Here is a 24,323-nt window from a genome sequence, read left to right as displayed (position 1 = left end):
TAATCAAGTACACATATATAAATGTGTAAGTAAATGCTACAATTTGCTCAGGTTGCTGGATAGTGCACTGGGGAAACCTTGTTGGAGAAGGTGGGGTTTTAGAAGAACTTTGACTGTGGGGAGAACTATGGCCAGTTGGATTTCAAGGTGGGGAAGAGGGGTGTGTTAAGAGTGAGACACAGAGAGCTTGCTAATTTGAGAGGAATAGAGATTGCACACTGGAGTGTAGTGGGTGAACAGAGTGAAAACGTAGGATGGAGAGAGCTGATTGAAAGCCTTAAGGCCAATGGTCAGGATTTCCTGCTTGCTGTGGAGAAGAATTGATATCCATTGGAGGTTTCTGGGAAGTGGGGAATCATCCAGTGCTTAGAACAGTGCTCCAGCGCTTAGAACAGTGCTTTGCACATATTAAGTGCTTAATAAATGCCATCATTATTATTATTATTATTATACAGTTTGATTTTTTAGAAAAATGTTCCAGGCCATGTTCTGGGCCAAGTATGGATTGGAGAGGACAGAAACCAGGAATAGGAATTCCAGTAAGGGGGCTGATGCACTTCTCATGTTGGGATGTGACAACTACCTGGACCAGCGTGGTAAGGGTAGATCTTGGAAATGTTTTGGCAGGAAAGCCAACATGATTTGGTGACAGCCCAAATATGAGGGATGAAGAAGAGAGGGAAGTTAAGGATACACCCAGGTTGCTGGTTTCTCCTGGGGTGCCTCAGTCTGCAGTAGAGACTAGGTGCCATGGAGAACTCGGTGATGTTTCAGCCCTGAGGCATTCTAAACTCCTGCTGAGAGTCTGGTGCTGGGGAGTTGAGGGGAGGGGGGTGTGAAGTGGGGAGCACAGGGACAGAGAAAGAGAGAGAGAGAAATGAAAATGAGAATGTATATGTGCGTGTCAGGGTAGATTAGAGCCATCAGGGTGGTAAGAGGAGGACAAGTAGTCAAACCAAGTGACTTTCTGTAACTTGTGGTGAGGATGCAGAGAAGGATCTAGGCATCTGGTCCTCTGGAGGGTCCTAGTCAGGACCCTGGTAATATTTTCTTGCACCCCTTACTGCTGCCAGCAACAGTTCAGGACTTGGGGAGAGAAAAATGCTGGGGAGAGAGCAAGAGAGGGAGGGGCTTGGGTTTGGGCCCCAGAGAGGCCAGGGAGACTGCCTGGAACTGAGGAGAACAGGAACGGAGGGAAGAGAGCATTGATTCACCAGCCATTACCACAGGCAATTTCTGGGTAGAGGCGTACAGCTCCTGGGCTACCTCAGCAATTAGTGCTTGACGTATCTCTGGAATTTCTGTTTTACGGGTTGGCTGCAACTCAGGATATACCAGTGCCCTCTCTGCACGCAAGAGATGCCCAGTAAATAAAATACCCCGATTGACCATTCATTTTCTGATTCCCCATCTCACGGGACTCAGGTGCACAAAGGAACCACCTGAGGAATTTCATGCCCCGAAAGACCTCTGTGGGCCTCATGTGTTCCATGTTGCTGGGACATGTAGATCACATGTTGGGTGCCAAACAGTGAAATTTGGAATTTTTGGGGAATTCCTACCATCCTTCCTCTAGGTTAAATGTACGTAGTGCTTATCATTCTCTATTTATGTTTTCCTTTCTTCTTTTTGTTTTTCTCCTAGACTTCTCTCTCTGCTCCTGAACTCCTCTGGATCTGAACTCCTCTGTTATGCCCTGCAGCTGTCTCCTATCCCTGTGTGCGTTTCTGGGCTCTTGTGTACTAGAGTCAGTGTTCATTGATGTTTGGGCACTGGGGCAGGGAGGCTAAGGGCTGGGGTGCACTCTGTTCTCACTGTGCACCAGAGACTTTAAAAGCTGAGTAGCCGTTCTCTAGCCAAGTTTAAGGGAGTCTCCAGGCAGTCCAGTCCTACTGCTGCTCTGTGATGGTAAGGAGAGCTCTGGCTTCTGCTTACTCTCCTCGGTGGAAGGAAGTGGTGAATCAACCAGTTTTGATTTTCACTCAGCAGGGAGGCAGAAATTTATACCTGGGAGGGACCCCGAAACAAGCCCCAAGTAGCTGGTCCCTAGTAGGAGAGGAGGGAGCCAGCAGTCTTTGGCACACATGTACGTGGAGGGGAAGTTCTTGGGAAAGAGAAGGGACAAATCTTGGGTTCCCTCTCCCACAAACCAGCTGGTTTAGCAGCGTCAGTGACCTAAGTGGGATTAAGTCCTGATTGTAAAAATGTCTAGGTTTATTAAGAGGCTTCTTAACATAAGCCCACTTGAACACTGATGTTTGGAGCTGTTCCCCTGGGATTATTTTGGTTAATAGCACTCCCCAGAGGTCTTAGCTGTGCTTTGCCAAGCTGGAAAGGGCCAAGATCTTTCCCAACCCAGATAGAATATTATAATTATTACATTTGTTAAGTTCTGACACTGTGCTGAGAGCTGGAATAGATACAGGATAATGAAATCAGATACAGGCCCTCCTGGGTCCCATAATCTATCTCATCCCTCATTTCATGGATGAGGAAACTGAAGCTCAGGGATGCAAAATGTTCACAATATTTTGTGAATTCGACCCTTCCCACCTATCTCATCACCAACCCCTTTCCCATGTCGTTCTGGCTGGAACACCCTTCCCTTCATCTGAGACAGATCACCCCATAACCCACCTTCAAAGCCAGATCTCCAAGAGGCCTTCCCCGACTAAACCCCCATCACTCCTGCTCCCTCTCTCTTCTGCATCACCCATGCATTTGGATCTATACCTTGTAAGCATGTGATATTCACACCACCTTCTCCCCAGCTCTTATGTATATATCTGTAATTTAATGTCTGTCTCCCCCTCTAGATTGTAAGCTCATTGTAGGCAGAACATGTCTGCCAACACTCTTGCACTCTGCCAAGCCCTTAGTACAGTGCTCTGCACACAGTAAGTGCTCAATAATCAGCATTGTTTGACCGATTGAAAATTGACGAAAAAGCATTTTGCCACTACCAAAGAAAGATTCCACATTTAGGTTAAAATCATAAACAGCAAACAATATTTAGCAAGCTTACATCATTTAGCATAATTGTTACCACCATCTTTGTGGATGACAACAGTTGCCTTTCATTATATTGAGGGACAACAACCCAACTCACTGTCAGTTTCACTATGCTGTCTTTAGCAATTAATCAGTGGTACTTATTGAACACTTACTGTATGCAGAGCACTGTAGGAAGGACTGTATTCGCCACTAATCCCACACACCCAGCTAGGTTCTCACATGTGGCACATATACACACCCCACGTCACAACAGAGACATCCTGCATGACTTGTGTCACTCCATGTGTACATCTTCCTTTCTACAGATGATGCTTTCACCCCATGCTGATCCCTCCTGCTGTTTCCCCTTATCTCTCCCCCTCACCCCCTTCCCCCTCAGGCATTCTTCCCAACACCATATCCTCAGGGACATTCCCTGTTTGCTCAGATTGCAATCCCCCTTTGGAGTATACACCCACAGCAAATTCTGCAATTGAGAGGAGGCCCCCATAGGCAGACTCCCCATCTGGCAAGTGCAGAGTCCCCTTCCAGCAATAACCATGGGCCAACTGGATTTTATTTTACATTGAGAATGACCGGGTTGTCCTTGACCTTCTGATGCAGGCTCAGTTTACTGTCTTGCAGCTATTCAATCTTTAGAGGGGCTCCTGACATGCCATGTGCACAGAGGGCCACTGGCCCACTAGTAACAGTAACAACCTAAGTGAGAACAGTGCTTGGATAGTAAGCACTTTGGGTCCGGCACTTTAGAAAGCACTATGAATCCCCCCTCCTTTTGGCCCCCTTTGCAACTTTCCCATCCTTCCCAGCAATATCTCCAGAGGAGATCTGCCTCCTCTAAAGTGCCACCCCCTCCATATTCGTTCAATCAGTCATATTTATTGGGCACTTATTGTGTGCAGAGCACTGTTCTAAGCACTTGGAAAGTACAATTCAGCAACAGAGACAATCCCTACCCAGCAAGGGGCTCACAGTCTTGAAGGGGGGAGACAGACATCAAAACAAGTAAACAGGCATCAATAGCATCAGTGTAAATAAATAGAATTATAGATATATACACATCATTAATAAAATAATAAATATGTACATATATACACAAGTGCTGTGGGGCGGGGAGGGGGGTTGAGCAGAGGGAGCGAGTTGGGGTGATAGGGAGGGGAGGGAGAGCAGAGCGAAGGGGAGGGCTTAGTCTGGGAAGGCCTCCTGGAGGAGGCAACCTTTCAATAGGGCTTTGAAGGGAGGGAGTGTGCTAGTTTGGAAGATGTGAGGAGGAAGGGCATTCCAGGCCAGAGGTAGGACATGGGCCAGGGGTTGATAGCGGGACAGGCGAGAATGAGGCACAGTGGAGTGAAGTGGTTTCAGTGGAGTGAAGGGGGCCAGAGGAGTGGAGTGTGTGGGCTGGGCTGGAGTGTGAGGGCTGGGCTGTAGAAGGAGAAACGGGAAGTGAGGTAGGAGGGAGCAAGGTAATGGAGAGCTTTGAAGCCAATAGTGAGGAGTTTTTAGGCAACCACTGGAGATTTTTGAGGAGCAGAGTGACATGCCCAGAGCGTTTCTATAGAAAGGTAATCTGGGCAGCAGAGTGAAGTATAGACTGAAGTGGGGAGAGACAGGAGGTTGGTTGCGCATTGGACCCCATTCCTTCGCACATTACAAAAACTCGCTCCTTCCCTCCTTCCCTCCTTAATTACCATCTTCAGCCGCTCACTTTCCTATGGCTTCTTCCCCACTACCTTCAAACATGCCACGTCTCCCCTGTCCTGAAAAAACCCTCCCTTGACCTCACAGCCCCCTCCAGTTATCTCCCATCTCCCTCCTACCCTTCCTCTCCAAACTCCTAGAGTGAGTCGTCTGTACTCGCCGTCTCGAATTCCTTTCCTCCAGTTCTCTTCTGGACCCCCTTCACTCCACTGAAAGAGCCCTCTCAAAGGGCATATCGAAATCCAACTGCTCATACTCCATCCTAATCCTCCTTGACCTCTCAGGTGTCTTTGACACTGGTCCATGCCCTTCTCCTCAATACATTATCCAACCTTAGTTTCACGTCCTTTCCTGGTTCTCATCTTGTCTCTCTGGCCGCTCATTCTCAGTCTTCTTCGCGGGCTCCTCCTCCCCCTCCAATCCCCTAACTGTAAGGTCCCTCAAGGTTCAGTTCTTGGTCCCCTTCTATTCTCCATCTATACTCCATCTCTTGGAGAACTCATTCACTCCCATGGCTTCAACTATCCTCTCTATGCAGATGACATCCAAATCTATATCTCCTCCCCTGTTCTCTCTCCCTCCCTACAGGCTCGCATCTCTTCCTGCCTTCAGGACATCTCTACTTGAAAATCCTCCCACCACCTTAAACTCAACATGTCCAAGGCAGAGATCCTGGTCTTCCCTCCCAAAACCCGGTTCTCTCCCAAACTTTCCCGTCACTGTAGATGTCACAACCATCCTTCCCATCTCACAAGCCCATAACCTTGATGTCATCCTCGACTCCACTCTCTCATTCACCCCACATTGGAATCTGTCACCAAATCCTGCCGGGCTCACCTTCAAAACATCACCAAGATCTTCTCTCTCCCCTCCATCCAAACCGCTACTATTTAGTATAGTCTCTCATCCTATCCCAGCTGGATTCCTGCATCAGCCTCCTTTCTGACCTTCCAACCTCCTGCCTCTCCCCACTTCAGTCCATACTTCACTCTGCTGCCCAGATTATCTTTCTACTGAAATGTTCAGGGCATATCACCGCGTTCTTCAAAAATCTGCAGTGGTTGCCTATAAACCTCTGTACCAAACGAAAACTCCTCACTATTGGCTTTAAAGCTCTCCATCACCTTGCCCTTTCTTGCCTCACCTCCCTTCTCTCCTTCTCCATCCCAGCCTGCACACGCCGCTCCTCTGGTGCTAACCTTTTCACTGTGCCTCGATCTCTCCTGTCTTGCCGCCAACCCTTGGCCCATGTCCTACCTCTGGCCTGGAACACCCTCCCTCCTCAAATCCGCAAACAATCACTCTTCCCTCCTTCAAAGCCCTAGTGAAGGCCTCCAAGAGGCCTTCCCACACTAAGCCCCCTTTTCCCCAGCTCCCCCTCCCTTCCATGTCACTTCAGCTCATTTGTTCATTCATTCAGTTGTATTTATTGAGCACTCGTGTGCAGAGCACTGTACTAATTGCTTGGAAAGTACAATTCAGCAATTGAGAGAATTGCAGTCCCCTTCTACAGTCTAGAAGGGGAAGACAGACATCAAAACAAGTAAACAGACATCAATATAAATAAGTAGAATTATAGATATATACACATCAAGACAAGTGAACAGGCATCAATAGAAATAAATTGAAGTATAGATTATTACTACTTCATTATATATTATATTATAAGTATAGATTATTATTATAGAATTCTAGACTTGCTCCCTTTGCTCTTCCCCCCACCCTAAAACACTTATGTATATATCTATAATTCTGTTTATTTATATTGATGCCTGTTTACTTGTACTGATGCCTGTCTCCCCCTTTCTAGACTGTGAGCCCGTTGTGGGCAGGGAATGTCTCTCTTTATTGCTGTATTGTACTTTCCAAGTGCTTTGTACGGGGCTCTGCACACAGTAAGTGCTCAATAAATACGATTGAATAAATGAATAGGCCTGTAAATCAGACCTGATCCCTGGCCACTGGGGCTTTACAGTCTGAAGTGGGGTGGAACAGATGGACCGACGGGCATACTGGGAAAAATAATAACCAGACAAATTCAGTAAAAACCAGCAATTTTACAATAATAATAACAAGAAAAGCACCATCCCTGCTAGGAGGGAATAAAATATATTACATAAAATACCGTAAGACAAACACCTGAATCCAGGCTACCTTGGGTTAAACAGTCACTTAACTTCCCAGCATTTTAACGGTTGTTAAGGGGATTCCTCCTGCCTCCTCCCATAGAATAGGCTTCTTCCCTGGGGTGGTGGGGCAGATGCCACCGTCTCTGGGGCTGCTCTGTGAAACCCAGCAATGGGGAGTTTGAAACCACATGACTGCATCTAACTCCTGCTGTCCTCAGTTTCTGCCTGCCCCCACTTCTATGATAAAAACCCCCATCTCTTTTCTTGTTTTAAAGTTCTCTCTGAGCAAGAATTAAGGTTCTTAAGTCTTATTAATATCACTTAGCCTTCGGTGGCCTCTCTTAGAATTTTCAATCGGTCAGTGCTTTGTATTGAGAGCGTCCCATATGCAAAGCACAGTATTAAGCACTTGCAAGAGTTCAGAATAATAGAATTGGTAGACGTGATCCCCACCCTCAAGGAGTTTACGGACTCTCTCTCCCCAGTCTGTCAATCAGTCAGTCAGTGCTTATTGTGTACAGAGCACTGTGCTAAGAGCTTGGGACAGTACAATACAAGAGAGTTGGGAGACCTTTTGCCTTTTTCTCAGCATTTCTTCCTGGCCAAAAAAAAATAAAAAAATCCTGCCCCCTCTTCTGCTCTCCTTTTAGTTCTTTTCCTCTTTCTAGTCCCTGGCTCCCAGGTTCAGACTGGTAGTGAGACTCAACCCACAGTGGTGTCACACTTTATGCCAGGTGTTTTCTTCAGTGTTTTTAAAAAATAGTTTAACTTGGGCAACAAGCGTGCAGTTTGTGAATAATGCAAATAAATGTTCAGCGCTTCCCTTGCAATTAACAGACTGATTGCTCATGTGGTTCAGATCTTACAGGATATCTTCTAAACATATTATAAAGGTAAACTGAATGTTAAGCCCAAGAGACCCAACCAAGCACTCTGAAGTACATTTACTATTCCGATGCACTGTATACTTTCATTGTTCCTTTAGATTGATTTTACTTATAGCATGTGAATGTTTTTTAACAAAGTGTAATGATGTATAAAACTAAAGCCATTTAATTATTGATTTTTACTATTAGTGCTAAACTCTGTTTACTCTAGGGCCTCACATTATACTCTTACACAAAAAGGTTAAACATAAATAATAATAATAATAAAAACAGCAGGCATTTGTTCAAAGTACTTGCTTCCAGTACACCCAGAATGGTTCTAAACATTCCAAAGCTTCCAGAAACATTTAGAATATAATAAGAAAGAATGATCACCCCAAAAGTCCTTATTTTGGATAAATTAATTGGCAAGTGATCCAAATGGAATACTGGAGGGGAAAGTTAGTGATACGTCCTTAAGCATTAGGGTGGATAGCAAGGAAGTCATCTCATAACTACCTCCAGACATTATGTTGTCATGGTGGAGAAAGGATACTGAGCCAAATAGAGCATTGATCTCACCTAACAATGGCATTTCTTATGTTCATTCTAGAGATCATTGGGCCTGAACATGCCATTAAGGAGTAAGTTATTCATCCTTAAAGTTAGAGTCATTCTTTTCCATTGCTAGTGTGCCATTAAACCTGGAAAAGGTGTTTTACCAAATTTCTCTTTGGTACAGGTACCAAATATACTCTTTTATCATTATAATGCTAATTATCCAAAAGTAAGTATTCATGTATATAGGTATATATATGGAGCTTTGCTTGTAGGAGCATTTGTAATTATTACATAAAATCTAGCAAGGACTGTTAGTGTATGGCTACATAAAACGTAAACAATCTTCATCCTGTATGTCATCAGTTATTTTAGCAATTTAGTCAAAATTAGATGACAGCATTTTAAAAATTTGTATAATGGATCTGTTATCTCGAGATCTTGCCGTTTGAAGGCAGAGCAATACACTGCAATGTGCAGAACATATTAATCTAATTTATGTATGAAAAATAAATTATTTTTTTCTTTCAGACATACAAAAGCACATACCATGCTACCAGTTGTTCAGGTTAGTACCAATCAATTGATTAGTATTTACTGAGCTCCTACTGGGTGCAAAGCACTGTTCTAATCACTTGTACAATAGTTAGTAGACATGAACCCTGCCCTTAAAGAGTTTATATTCTAGTGAGGGAGATAGGTACTAAAATCATTTACAGATAAGGAGAAAAGAAGTGGATATTTAGGTGAGTGCTTAAGCAATAGGGTGTATACACAAATGCTCCAGATGTTTGCAGAATCTTAGGTATATATAGTTGGGGTGATAGCTGAGATGAAACTGGGTGAGATGATAAATTACTCAGGGAAACCATCTGTAGAAGATGTAACCTCTGGGCATTGGAGTTGGGGAGGGCTGTATCTCTTGGATATAAAAGGGGAGGAAGTCCCAAGCAGAAGGCAAGGGCTGAGCAAGGGATCAGGGGTAGGAAAGATGAAAGCAAGGCCAACTGAGTAGGGAAGCTTAAGTGGAACAAAGCAGTGAGTTGGGGTATAGGTGGGGAAGACAGTAGATAAGTAGTAGGGAGGGGAGAGGCCTTGGTGGACTGAGTACTTTAAAGCCATTTGTTAGGAGTTTCTATTGGATGCAGAGATCTATGGATAATGATTAAAAGTCTTCGAGGGATGGGGTGAAGTGTGCAGAAAGAATTTTTAGGACAGTAACTCAGAAAGTACAGTGAAGAGTGAACTTCAGAGGGGAGAGACCAGAGGCACAGAGGTCAGTGAAGAGCCTGATGCAGTGGTTAAGCAGGTATTAATCAATCAATCAATCAATCAATCGTATTTATTGAGCGCTTACTATGTGCAGAGCACTGTACTAAGCGCTTGGGAAGTACAAATTGGCATCACATAGAGACAGTCCCTACCCGATAGTGGGCTCACAGTCTAAAAGGGGGAGACAGAGAACAGAACCAAACATACCAACAAAATAAAATAAGTAGGATAGAAATGTACAAGTAAAATAAATAAATAAATAAGTAAACAGAGTAATAAATATGTACAACCATATATACATATATACAGGTGCTGTGGGGAGGGGAAGGCGGTAAGGCGGGGGGATGGAGAGGGGGACGAGGGGGAGAGGAAAGAAGGGGCTCAATCTGGGAAGGCCTCCTGGAGGAGGTGAGCTCTCAGCAGGGCCTTGAAGGGAGGAAGAGAGCTAGCTTGGCGGATGGGCAGAGGGAGGGCATTCCAGGCCCGGGGGATGACGTGGGCCGGGGGTCGACGGCGGGACAGGCGAGAGCGAGGCACAGTGAGGAGATTAGTGGTGGAGGAGCGGAGGGTGCGGGCTGGGCAGTAGAAGGAGAGAAGGGAGGTGAGGTAGGAGGGGGCGAGGGGATGGACAGCCTTGAAGCCCAGGGTGAGGAGTTTCTGCCTGATGCGCAGATTGATCGGTAGCCATTGGAGGTTTTTGAGGAGGGGAGTGATATGTCCAGAGCGTTTCTGGACAAAGATAATCCGGGCAGCAGCATGAAGTATGGATTGAAGTGGAGAGAGACACGAGGATGGGAGATCAGAGAGAAGGCTAGTGCAGTAGTCCAGACGGGATAGGATGAGAGCTTGAATTAGCAGGGTAGCGGTTTGGATGGAGAGGAAAGGGCGGATCTTGGCAATGTTGCGGAGCTGAGACCGGCAGGTTTTGGTGACGGCTTGGATGTGAGGGGTGAATGAGAGAGCGGAGTCGAGGATGACACCAAGGTTGCGGGCTTGTGAGACGGGAAGGATGGTAGTGCCGTCAACAGAGATGGGAAAGTCAGGGAGAGGACAAGGTTTGGGAGGGAAGACAAGGAGCTCAGTCTTCGACATGTTGAGCTTTAGGTGGCGGGCGGACATCCAGATGGAGATGTCCCGAAGGCAGGAGGAGATGCGAGCCTGGAGGGAGGGGGAGAGAGCAGGGGCAGAGATGTAGATCTGGGTGTCATCAGCGTAGAGGTGATAGTTGAAGCCGTGGGAGCGAATGAGGTCACCAAGGGAGTGAGTGTAGATTGAGAACAGAAGGGGACCAAGCACTGAACCTTGGGGAACTCCCACAGTAAGAGGATGGGAGGGGGAGGAGGAGCCTGCAAAAGAGACTGAGAAAGAACGACCGGAGAGATAAGAGGAGAACCAGGAGAGGACGGAGTCTGTGAAGCCAAGGTCAGATAACGTGTTGAGGAGAAGGGGGTGGTCCACAGTGTCAAAGGCAGCTGAGAGGTCGAGGAGGATTAGGACAGAGTATGAGCCGTTGGATTTGGCAAGCAGGAGGTCATTGGTGACCTTTGAGAGCGCAGTTTCCGTGGAATGAAGGGGACGGAAGCCAGACTGGAGGGGGTCGAGGAGAGAGTTGTTGTTGAGGAACAGGGGTCTTACAGGGGTCTTTAGCAACTTGGTGCCTCTTTGGATGGAGAGGAAAGAGCAGATTCTGGGAATGTGGAGTAAAAGCCACCAGGATTTAGTGACAGACTGCGTATACGTGTTGAAAGAGAGGGTGAAAAGCAGTATAGTGCCTTGGTTGCCTAGTATAGAGATGGAAAGGATGATGATGTTGTGAACTGTGAAGGGAAAGTTAAGATGTAGGTGATGATTTGGGAGGGAAGATGAGGGACTCGTAGAGCTGGAGGGACAACCATTGCGAGATGTCCAGGAGGCAAGAAAAAATGAGAAATTGTAATGAAAGTGAGTGATCTGAACTATTTTGGTCAGTCTGGGAGTCATCCACATAAGGGGTTATAGTTAAAGCTATGGGAGTGAGTGAGCTCCTGGTGGAAGTGAATACAGGTAAAAAGAGATGAGGATCCAGAATGGACCCCCACAGTTAAGGGGGGACAGGTGGAGCAAGAATTGATGAAAGAGAATGAGTGACCAGAGAGGCAAGAGGAGAACCGGGAGAAAACTGTGTTGTTAAAACCAAGGTTAGAGATTGTTTTCAGGAAAAGGAAATTGTCCTCTCTGTCAAAGGTAGTTGAGAGGTTGGGAAGGATTAGAGTCCATATGAGAGTAAGTGAATGATGGATGTCAAAGATATAAGGAGCAATCTAAAAATACATTTCATTTATATAATTTCTGGGTCCAGGGAACTAAAAGAACACTGCAGATTTTTGAAGGTGGCTAAAGAAAAGGGGAAATCTTAGAGATCCTCTTGGTGTTTCTGATTGGTAAATAGAGGTAGAGAATAAGTGACATTACAGAAATTTCAGTTGTGATTTGGTTTTGGGGCAAGGCCTGTGCCTCTCCCCACTCCCCATCTCCCCTTTCTCCCTCTCCCCCCACGTCCCCATTCCATGTCCCATTTTACATCTTATTTGTGGAATAAAATAACTCCTAAACCCGTCCTCTGGTCAAACAATGAGAATAAGCCTCCGTATTTTGAAACTGTGGTATTAACCAGGTTGTGTATTTGATTTTCATTTTATTGATACAGCATGGGACAAAGTGACTTCCCCCGAGTCACACAGGTATTGTGTCTCTACACCAGGTGAATTTCTCATTCACTATCCATTTGAAAAATAGGACGTAAAAGTTTTCAGCTCCTTTCTGCTGCTTTGTTGCCTCATTGTAAAACACTTTGCTGAGTCAGCCAGGTGTTATATAGGCTTTCAATAAACCTTAAAAAAAACAAGTTAATGAGTCCCTCTGCTCCAGCGAAACTATACACATTGACAACACCAAGTAAAATGCGGTCATAGAATTCTGTTTCTTAGGTAGCACACATCCCTGTGAGGCAAAAATAAACAAGGAAGTAGAAAACCAAATGAAGTATAGAAACCCATCCATATCTTGAGGCTGTCAGTGTTTGGCAACAGTGTAGTATCACATAGCCCTTACTGTGTGCAAAGCACTGTACTAAGTGCTTGTCCTCATTTTACCTCCTTCCCTTCCCCACAGCACCTGTATACATGTATATATGTTTGTACATATTAATTACTCTATTTATTTTACTTGTACATATCTATTCTATTTTATTTTGTTAGTATGTTTGGTTTTGTTCTCTGTCTCCCCCTTTTAGACTGTGAGCCCACTGTTAGGTAGGGACTGTCTCTATATGTTGCCAACTTGTACTTCCCAAGCGCTTAGTACAGTGCTCTGCACACAGTAAGCGCTCAATAAATACAATTGATTGATTGATTGGAAGAGTAAAATACAGCAACCAACAGACACATTCCCTGCCCACAACAAGCTCACAGTCTAGAGGGGGATACAGACACTAATATACATAAATAAATTAATTAGATACATGTATATGTTCTGTGGGGCTAGGAGGGAGGATAAATGAATATTATTGATGATGGTGGTATTTATTAAGCCAGGCACTGTACTAAGCACTGGGGTGGATACAAGCAAATTGAGTTGTACACAGTCCTGTCCCACGTGGGTCTCACAGTCTCAGTCCCCATTTTACAACCAAGGCATAGAGAAGTGACGTGACTTGCCCAAGGTCACACAGCAAACAAATGGTGGAGATAGAATTAGAACGCATGGCCTTCTGATTCCCAGGCCCACGCTCTATCCACCACGCCATGCTGCTTCTATGAAGGGAGCACGTCAGGGCAGTGCAGAAGGAAGTGGGAGAAGAGAGAGGAAGGCTTAGGAAAGACTTCTTGGAGGAATGTTTCTTCAGTAAGGCTTTGAAATGGGGGAGAGTAATTATCTGTCTGTTATGAGGAGGGAGGGTGTTCTAGGCCAGAGGCAGGATGTGGGCGAGAGGTCAGTGGTGAGGTAGATGAGATCAAGATACAGCGAGAAGGTTCGCAGTAGAGGAACAAAGTGTGCGGGCCGGGTTGTAGTAGGAGAGCAGCGAGATGAGGGAGGAGCCGGCAAGAAGATTGAGTGCTTTAAAGCCAGTGGTGAGGAGCTTTTGTTTCTTTTAGCTCCAAACCAAGCTAAAGGTCTTCAGAGTTGTAGTGCTGTCCAAACGTCTCCAGGACTGTGAGACCTGGATTCCCTCATCCAACTCTTTGAGTAAATGGACATTTACAGGCTATATTCAATGTCAAAAGGTGGGGCAGGATCATAAACAATGAAGTCCTAGGATGAAATCAATTTCTTACTATTGAAGCTATGTTCACTGCGGCACAGCTGCACTGGTGGGCATGCGAGGAGAGTGGACCACCCAAACAACTGCTATAAAGTGAACCAGAATTGGCAAACAAAAAGCAAGGAATCCAGAGGGAATGATGTAAGGATACAGCGAAGCAAAGCCTCAGGTACTGCTGCATCCCAGCTGGAAGTCAGTTTCTCCAGACAGACCATCAGGGCTTACTGTAATCAGGAAAGAAGTAGCTGTGTGGAGCAGAAGTTCTGAAAGGATCGTGAAAGGAGGAGACAGGAGTGAAAACAGTGCCAGGCATCCAAGTAACTAACCTGACAGAATAAAAGGGGTCAGCCTTTATGCGTGCACAATGTGACCATACTTAATTTCATCATAGTGGTTTTTTGAGTCACACTCTTTCTCTCTTTCTCCCTGCATTTTAGACTCTGAACCCCACGTGGGCCAGGGACTATGTCCAACCTGAATAACTTGTATCTACGCCAGCACTTAGAACAGTGCCTGACACGTAGTAAATGCATAACAAATACAGCATCACTATGCTAGAGAAGCAGCATGGCTCAGTGGGAGGAGCACGGGCTTGAGAGTCAGAGGTTGTGGGTTCTAATTCTGACTTCGCCGCTTGTCTGCTGTGTGACCTTGGGCAAGTCACTTAACTTCTCTGGGCCTCAGTTCCCTCATCTGTAAAATGGGGTTTAAGACAGTGAGCCCCATGTGGGACAACCTTAGTTGCTTAGTACAATAAGCGCTTAGTACAGTGCTGTGTACACAGTAAGGGCTCAATAAATATGATTGATGATGACAACCTGATGACCTTGTATCTACCCCAGCACTTGTACTTGGCACATAGTAAGCGCTTCACAAATATCACCATTATTATTAACTTCTCTGTGCCTCAGTTACCACATCTATAAAATGGGGATTAAGACTGTGAGCCCCACTTGGGACAACCTGATCACCTTGTAACCTTCCCAGCATTTAGAACAGTGCTTTGCACATATTAAGTGCTCAATAAATGCCATTATTATTATTATCTTCTTTGAGTGCAAAGCGCAACTATATATAAAGCATTTATCTGCATAGTTGCCTCCACCTTGCCCCATAGTGCCCCTCCTCGATTTTGAGAAAGAAATGTATTTTTTTGTACTACGTAGTTGTACGTAGTGTTAGTAGTGCACACCAGAGGTGGAAGAGGAGTACGGCTGGAACGTTGAGAAACGCTCTGAGAAAGGCTCGGGGTGGGGGAAACCGGACAGGGCAGATGAGGGGTTTCTTTATTGAAACGGGTGGGCTCCTAGGAAGGAAGAGAAGGGTCAGGATGCCATTATGCAGCAGACTAGTGCCAAGGAATAGGGAGTTTCCTCATTGAAATGGATGGGCTCTGTGGGAAGAAGAGAAGAAGGAAGGTGGGCTTAATGAATTGATTGCCCAGTGCTTGGGAGACTGTATTAGAAGAGGTGCAGTCTTAAATGCCCTCTTACCTTCCTTTTCCCTTCTCCCTTCTTTACCTCTTCTCTTTTTTCTCCTACCCCCTCTTATTGCTAGATGTAATTCTTTTGTGGCCCACATAATAGCCCTTTACAAAAGTTTCCGCAAGAAACTGGCGTAATCAGGGACGAGAAGCAGTGTGGCTTAGTGGAAAGAGCATGGGCTTGGGAGTTTGAAGTCGTGGGTTCTAATCCCGGCTCTGCCACTTGTCAGCTGTGTGACTTTGGCAAGTCCCTTAACTTCTCTGTGCCGTGGTTATCTCATCTGTAAAATGGGAATTAAGACTGTGAGCCCCATGTGGGACAACCTGATTACCTGGTAACCTCCCAATGCGTAGAACAGTGGATCATTATCATTATTATTATTATTTTCATCCAACAAAAGGAAGATCAATTGATAGTGTATTTTTTGCCACAGTTGGGTCCATTTTGCCTGAAATTCCTTGGAGACAAGGCAGCAGGTTCACAGAATAGTGTCCTTGTACATATCTCCTGATGATGAGCAATTTTCAGGGAGTTATTGGCAGCCTCCCTGAACTCTGCAGATTATCCTGAGGGCACCCTGACTAGAGGTGGAGGTGGAGCATAGTGATATGGGCATGGCAAAGCCTGAGATTTTCTTAAATTTTCTTAAATTTTCTTAAATTCATTTAAGGAAAACATGATTGGCGTACCTCAACCTAAAAAGTGAGTCGATGAGAGAATGAACTGATTTGTAAGCTATGTAACTCTACCATCCACTAAGATCTTTGCTTATATTTTCCTGGAGATGTGCAAATAGGTTGAAAACGTTGTTAAAAGATATAAAGCATTTCCTAAATCAGTTAACCTTGTGAGTTGAAAAATCAGATTTCTTTCTAGCTGAATAAAATGATCTGAGTCTCAGTAATTCAGGGATTCATTTGAAATACATGTTTATGTACTTCAGGTGTATGTTTTAGTTGGGGAATTTTGAGTTGCATGAGAACAGATTATTCTAAATTCAGTTCTGTCTTTTCAGCTTTTACAACTTTGTTGGTGAAGTGAATGAGCAGGCACTGAAGAAAATATTATCAGGCTGCAAAAAGGTAGTGTGACTCACCCTTTTCCCCAGTCATCCACATCCTACATTATTTAGAGTAATCATTTAGTTTCTGTTTTACCTGTTTCATCAATTTCCCAAGCAGGATCTTGGCTCCCAGTAATCCCGGCTCTTCCAGTTGTCTGTTGTGTGACCTTGGGCAACTCACTTAACTTCTCTTGTGCCTCAGTTACCTCATCTGTAAAATGGGGTTTAAGACTGTGAGCCCCATGTGGGACAACCTGATTACCTTGTATCTTCCCCAGTGCTTAGAACAGTGCTTGGCACATTGTAAGCGCTTAACAAATACCATCAGCATCATCATCATAATGCATTTAGTGACTCTGCAAAGCTCTGCATACTTTATTTTTGTTTTTTTACTTTATTCTGACAGATATATTGAGAATAATTACCTTTCTTTTGCAAATGAAAGAACCAAGTAAGAGTGCCCAAATACCTACCCTGAATTTAAAAGAAATCATGTCAAAGCTAGAACTAAAAATGAAAAGAATACAAATGCTAACCTTGTTCTAGAATTGCCTCTAGTAAGGAAAAACTTAAAATAGTAATTTACTTTTTGCAGAGAGGAGCAAATATATGTTGCCTCCTTTGTACATTTTGCAAAGGCTGTCTGGATCATATTTCCTCTGGAAAATATTTCAAAATTTATAGTTAATAGTAGTAATAGTAGCATTTATTGAGTGCCTACTTGGTGCGGTGCACTGTAGGCTCTGCTGCTTGTCTGCTATGTTACCTTGGGCAAGTCACTTAACTTCTCTGTGCCTCAGTTACCTCACCTGTAAAATGGGGATTAAGACTGGGAGCCCCATGTGGGACAACCTGTTTACGTTGTATCTGCCCCAGCGCTTAGAACAATGCTTGGCACATAGTAAGCGCTTAACAAATACCATCATCATTATTATTATTATTCGGAAGTATGGAATAACAAAGTGACATGCTTCTTACCCAAACGGAGCTTACATTTGGGGGATGCATCGTTCCTGCACAGTTGAACCATTGAAAACTCCCTCAGGTAGAATGACTGCCTTTGTTTTTGGAAAAAAGGGAAAAATTAGATTTGAGCTACATTCTTCAGTAATGGTAAGTTCAGTCATTCCAAATGAACACTTTTTAGGTTTTGTCATTGATTTGTAGAGAGGCGACCTTCCTTTTGAAGTCCCTAGTGACAGTGGTGTCTCCTTATTTAAAGCTTGTAATTTGAAATCAATTTTTCATTGAGGCCCAAGTTATGGGACAGAAAGTGTAATTTCAAAAAAGCACTCTAGCCAAGGGCTTTGTCTTTCCACGTCACTCAATTGGTTAGAGCTTAATTATAGTGGAAGTGTATGGGAGACTTTGAAAAGGCAAGTGATTTGGTACATTTCTGAATGTTTTCTTATATATAAGCAATGTACATTCTTTTTTCTTTTTTTATTAATGGTATTTGTAAGTGCTTTCTATATGCCAGGCACTGTACTAAGCACTGGGGTAGATACAAAGTAATCAGATCGGACACAATCTGCGTCCCATATAGAACTCTCAGTCTTCATTCCCATTTTACTGATGAGGTAACTGAGGCCCAGAGAAATTAACTGACTTATCCAAGGTCACGGAGCAGACAGGTAGCCGACAAATCCTTGATAGAATTGTAAAAAAAACCTTTTTGAAATGCAGAAAACTCTTGTTAAAACTCAAGCCTGGAGAATGTGATTTCCCTTCCACCCCCAGCTCTCTATATCTCTGTATTACAGCTTATCCCCATTGCAAATAGCTCAGACTTTATCTGTTCTGTTACACTGGGGCTGGAGGGGACACTTGGGTTTCCTTTTCTTCAAGCCTCAGATATTCTCTCCTATCTGGCAGACGTGTACTGCTTCACCCCAGCCAGGGATTTGCATTGGCTTTTCCCAAGCATTCTGAAAACATTAACTCAGATTCCTTGCTTTAAGGTGGCACTGTGCTGGTGAAGTGGAAAATGTCCTCGCCTCTTTTTGGGGGACGTAGTATTTCTCAAAAATCAGATTCCCTAGAATGACAAATCATGGTAAAGTGTAAGTTTCTACTGTAGTAACACTCTAGGGTTATCTAATGAAGTGTAGTGGTCTGATTCTAGGTAATGGAAAAAGTAACAGGCCAATATCTTAATTGTCTCCCAGAATGTAATAGGTTGGTATAAATTCAGACGTAATTCGGACCAGATGATGACGTTCCGGGAGAGAGTGGTTCACAAGAATTTACAGATGCACCTCTCAAACCAGGGACTTGTTTTCCTGTTGCTGAGACCTAGCGTAACTACAGAAAGCGGCTCCACTCATCGACTGGAACATGCGTTACACAGACCTCAAGAAGGGTAAGTGTTGGCTTCAAACTTGATTTCTGTGACTTGGGCCCATATGGAGTAGTTATTGGGATCTGCTGTCTTGAGTTTTACAGCTCAGATATGGGACTCGTATTGAATTAAGATCATGATTCTCATGCCCATTTATGTTGATATAACCAATTATTTTTCCTGGGTCGTGGTGGTTAACTAGATGCGATCCGTATTGTAGTCACAAAGAGGCCGGCTATTTAAGGCCATCTGGCTAGCAGCTAGGAATACATTACCCTTGTAGTAGTTGACTCAGCTGCTGTGGAAGAAAAAGGTTAAAAATTCCCTAGCCCAAATGTTTTCCCTGCAGGTAACCAGAAGCCGCCCTCCCCCATCCAGCCAAACAGTAACTGGGGTAGGTAAGGTCAGTCTCCCGCACAAAAGGCTACATAGGGAATTGCCCAAGATGCAGAGCTTGAAGCTTCACCATGTAAGATATCAATTCAGAAACAAAAACACCCCACAGAATGATTAATTTAGAACATTATTCTCAGTGTAACTGAGTTCAGATTCATTCCGTTTGGGCATGCAGTTAAGTAAGGATGACTTAGGGAAGAGTAAAATGGTGGCCTACGGTTTTAGAGAGAACTGACTTCGAACTGGCCATTTGCCCAGGCTGACTTAACAGTTCATGTTAGGCAAAAGTGTTGATTTAATTTAGCTGACCACTTAGAGGGTGGGCTTTAAAGTCAATTGCAAACCTGTTTATAATGCCTTTTCTTGGGCTGTCACCTGTACTTACACAGTTCTGCCATGGTGAATTTCACATTAGACACACATTTGTGACCTAATGTAAACATCATCAGTGCTCCGCAAAAAGATTTTAGAATATAGAGTGCACCTAGTGGAAACTAGGGAAAGAAAAGCAGTCAGTAGCTCAGTTTTGACCGCAGGAGGAGGAAGTAGGTGTTTTTTGTTTTGGTTTTGGTTTTATTTGGTTTTGTTATATAGTAATTGTTCATTTGTATTGGGTACTATGTTCCAGGCACTGTGCTAAGTGCTGGGGATATGCAAGCTAAACAGGTTGGGCACAGTCAGTGTCCCACAGAATAATAATAATGGTATTTGTTAAGTTCTTACTTTGTACCAGGCACTGTACTAAGCTCTGGGGTGAATACAAGCAAATTGGTTGGACACAGTCTCTGTCCCATGTGGGGCTTATGGTCTCAATCCCCATTTTACAGATGAGGTAACTGAGGCACAGAGAAGTAAAGAGACTTGCTGAAGATCACACAGCAGACAAATGGCAAATAGAGGATTAGAACCCATGACCTTTGGACACATGGGGCTCACAGTCTTAATCTTCATTTTACAGATGAGGAAACTGAGGCATGGAGAAGTTAAGTGACTTGCCCAAGATCACACAGCAGACAAATGGTGGCGCGGGAATTAGAACCAGGCCGTTTTTACTCCCAGGCCTTACTACACCACGCTGCTTCTCCTAAGAGTGTAATTGTGTAGTTGGGTAACTAAACCCCCGAAAACTCCTGAGAAATTGGGGCCCAAACTCTGCATCCCAGATGAGTGTGAATCTGGTCCTATTTATAGAACATGCATTCATTGAGAAACCCTTATCTCCTCAGAGATATGAACCTAGCAACTTCTAAGGGTCTCTTGTGATCCACTGATTATGGCTGTGCAGGGACTTTAATCAACTTCAAAAGTCTTGGAGGGTTTTAAAGATGCAGGAATTATTCTGATGGAGGAGTGGATTCCTTACCTTAGTCTATCTTCCCCCCGTTTTAGGTAGGTGCAGAGAGTGTTTTTTACAAATACTGTTACTATTATTCTTTTTTGTTATTACTATTATCTCAAGCAGCTCAGTGGTATCATATGAGACTTTCGCCTAGCCCATGCTTAAGGTAAACTAGTTCAGAAGCAGTACGGGCTAGAGCAAGGGCCTGGAAATCAGAAGGACCTGGGCTCTAATTCTATCTCCTCCACTTGTCTGCTGTGTGATCTTGGGCAAGTCACTTAACTTCTCCCTTACCTTATCTGTGAAATAGGGTTTAACATTGTGAGCCCCATGTGGGCCATCTCCCCTCTAGATTGTAAGGTCATTGTGGACAAAGAATGAGTCTACCAATTCTATTGTATTGTTCTCTCCAAAGCACTTGCATGTAGTAAGCGCTCAATAAATAAGATTGATTGGTCAGAATGTGCCGATTCCATTTATTTTGGGTTCAACATCTGTGTGGTAAAAACCATTGCAGTACAGGAGCTGTATCAATCAATTGATAGTATTTAAAGAGCATGTAGCTCTATGCAGAGCACTGTACTAAAGGTTTGGAAGAGAATAATAGAGCTAGAAGCATGGCTAGTAGCTAGAAGCAGTGTGGCTTAGTGGAAAGAGCATAAACCTGGGAGTCAGAGGACCTGGATTGTAATTCTACTCCGCCACTTGTCCACTGTGTGACTTTGGGCAAGTTACTTAACTTCTCTGTGTCTCAGTTCCCTCATCTGTAAAATGGGAATTAAGGCTGTGAGACCCTTGTGGGACGTGGATTGTGTCCAACGTGATTAGTTTGTATCTACCCCAGGTCTTAGTACAGTGCCTGGGACATAGTAAGTGCTTAAATACTTTTTTTTTTTTAAAAAAGATAGTAGACATGTTCCTTGCCCTGCTTTACAATCTAGTGGGGGAAATAGGCACTAAAATTAATTACTGGGAGGGGAAAGCATCAAACTTTAAAGATATATATGTGAATGATCAGAGGCGAGGGGTGGGGTGAGAACTCGGGCCTACATGATGCAGAAAAGGGGGAAATAGGGTGGGGAAATGGGAAAGTGTTTCACACTCTCTAGGTCTTGGCACCTCTGGTTCTGCTCTGTAGGAGTAAGAGTAGTAGCCTTTTCAACTTGAATCCCAATTGCCTCTGGTCAGCCTCCTGCTACCGTTTCACAGTATAGCAAGAAGTACAGGTGCTGAAGCTGTTTTTTTCCCTGCAGGGACTGGAAATATGGGGCTCTAACTCAATTTAGCCCATTCGGGTCCTGTCCATTTCCCACATAATCTGGTATTGGTACGTGCCTGAGTCAGCCTTGCCTGATACTGGTTGTGGTATGGCACCGTGGGCATTATCAAACAGGAAGTGAGCCAGGCCGAACTGGAAAGGGCTCGGACTCACTTCCAAGGGCAATATCACTGGCAACTGCCAAGAACTTAAAAACACCACTGGGTACTTCCTATGTGGCCCGACTACTGGGTTGAGCTACACAGACGGCCCCATTTTGAAGTGAAGCTTTACTGAATAGGAAGTTATTCACGGAGTATTGTACTAAGCAGTTGAGAGCATACCAGAGAAGAAGACTGGATCCCTGCTCTCTAGGACCTTCAAGTCTATTGGGGATGTCAGACACTTAAATAAATTATAGATAGGAGGAGTCAGAGTATATTTAAGGTGTGTACATAAGTGTCACAGAGGTGAGTACGTGTTTAAGAGTCACGGAAAGGCTGAAGTTACAGTTAGAGGATCCATCCAAACTGCTACCAAGTAAGTTCAAGCCCTTTTTTAATGGTATTTAAGTGTTTACTTTGTGCCAGCCACTGTATTAAGTGCTGGGGTAGATACAAGCTAATTAGGTTGGACGCAGGCCGTGTCCAACCTGAAGCTCACAGTAGCAGTCCCCATTTTATAGATGAAGTAACTGAGGCACAGAGAAGTTAAGCGATTTGCCCAAACTCATAGAGCAGGCTTGTGGTGGAACTGGAATTAGAGCCCAAGTCCTTGACTCCCAGACTCTTGTTCTATTATACTAGACCATGCTGCTTCTCACTTATCATATCCCACCTAGATTACTGCATCAGCCTCCTTGCTGACCCTTTCTGCCTCCTGTCTCTCCCAACTCCAGTCCATACTTCACTCTGCTGCACAGATCATTTTTCTACAAAACCATTTAGTCCATGTTTCCCGACTCCTTAGGAGCCTCCAGTGGTTGCCCATCCACCTCCAAATCAAACAGACTCCTTACCATCGACTTTAAAGCACTCAATCATCTTGCCCCCTCCTACCTCACCTTCCATATTTCCTACTACAACCCAGCCCACACACTTCACTCCTCTAATGCCAACCCACTCACTGTATCTCACTCTTGTCTATCTCATTGTCAACCTCTCACCCGCATTCTTCTTCTGACCTGGAACACCTTCCCTCTTCACATCCGGCAGGTATGGTATTCAAAGGCTTATTAAAAGCACATTTCCTGCAAGAGGCCTTCCACAACTAAGCCGTCATTTCCTTTTCTCCCACTCATTCATTCAGTCGTATTTATTGAGCACTTACTGTGTTGAGAGCACTGTACTGGGTGCTTGGGAGAATACAATGCATCAATAAACAGATACATTCCATGCCCACAACAAGCTTACAGTCTCCCTTCTATGTCACTTGTATTTGAATTTGCATCCTTTATCCACAGCTTCCTCAGCCCCACAGCGCTGATCTATATATCCATAATTCATTTATATTCATTTCTCTATCCCACTTTAGACTGTAACCTCGTGGACAAGGAATGTGTCTACCAACTCTGTTGTATTGTACACTCTCCTAAGCACACGGTACTGTGCTTTGTATACAGTAAGCGCTCAGTAAATAAGATTGATTAATTTGTTGAGGCAACAGAAAATGGGGAGTTTTTCAGGAAAGGGCCTCCGAGAGGAGATGTGAACCTAGAAGGGCTTGACCTTCTCTGATGTTCCCTGGACTGAAACTCCCTCCCCTCAAATCTGCTTAGCCACATCCCTCCCCATCTTTAAGGCCCATCTGAAATCCCACCTCCTTCTGGGAGCCTTTTGCTATGAATTCACAGCCCCTGAGCCATGTCTGCCCAATGTCTACCCTTACAACGTACTTTTATCCCTATCCTCAGCATACATATGTTTTTAAGTTTACATATTTACCTCTGAATTCATTTACCAGTTCAGTTGTTTTGTCCTTAGGTGCTTATCTTTGTTCTTCTTCAGATTTTCATAATCACAGTATTTTTTTCTTTTTCTTCCCCATTAAATTGCAAACTCCTTGAGGGCTGGGAATGTGCGTCTTGCTAATGTTATTCGCTTCCAAGCACTAGCAAAGTTTCTAGCACTCAGGCTCACAATCAATAGTATTGATTAATTGATTGATTATAGCTGTGGGTATGGCTGGTATTTCAATCTGTTGTCTCTGCCACAGTTTAAAAGATACCTTGTAGGCAGACTGGAAAAGTAAAGATGCAACTCTAATCTGTCCATATTCATGGGAGGCAAAGCCAAGAGTGAGGGACTAATGTGATGCTTCCCTTCTCAGAAGCAGCATGGCCCAATGGAAGGAGCATGGGCCTAGAAGTAAGAGGACTTGGGTTTTAATTCTGGCTCTGCTGACTGCTTGCTGAGTGACCCTGGACAAGTCACTTAATTTCACTGTGCCTCAGTTACCCTGTCTTTCAAATGGGGGTTAAATCCTCCTCCCTCCAGTTTAGACTTTGAGCCCCATGTGGGACAGGGACTCTGTCCAGCCTGATAGACTTGTATCTACCCCGGCGCTTAGAACGGTGCTTGATACATAGTAAACCATTAAAATAAA

The 24,323-nt window shown here is 44.2% G+C and overlaps 1 protein-coding gene across 3 annotated transcripts in view; it reads left to right on the top strand.

Annotated features, from left to right (window-relative positions):
* Window positions 1–24,323, top strand: part of ABRAXAS1 (abraxas 1, BRCA1 A complex subunit) — a 46,538-nt gene that overhangs the window by 10,266 nt on the left and 11,949 nt on the right. The window contains exons 2-5 of one of the 3 annotated variants that reach the window (XM_038766618.1): window positions 1,645–1,719; window positions 8,798–8,834; window positions 16,338–16,404; window positions 18,554–18,747. In XM_038766618.1, coding sequence (XP_038622546.1) covers window positions 1,692–1,719; window positions 8,798–8,834; window positions 16,338–16,404; window positions 18,554–18,747 — 326 coding nt within the window. In that variant the 5' untranslated portion in view covers window positions 1,645–1,691. The remainder of the gene's footprint in view (window positions 1–1,644; window positions 1,720–8,797; window positions 8,835–16,337; window positions 16,405–18,553; window positions 18,748–24,323) is intronic. The other 2 variants (XM_038766617.1, XM_038766619.1) reach the window with 2 other exon arrangements.

The sequence above is a fragment of the Tachyglossus aculeatus genome, chromosome 25 (genome assembly GCF_015852505.1).
Source record: "Tachyglossus aculeatus isolate mTacAcu1 chromosome 25, mTacAcu1.pri, whole genome shotgun sequence".
Lineage (NCBI taxonomy): Eukaryota > Metazoa > Chordata > Mammalia > Monotremata > Tachyglossidae > Tachyglossus > Tachyglossus aculeatus.
The sequence above is the reverse complement of the archived record's forward strand: the minus strand, read 5'-3'. Positions and strand labels throughout refer to the sequence as shown.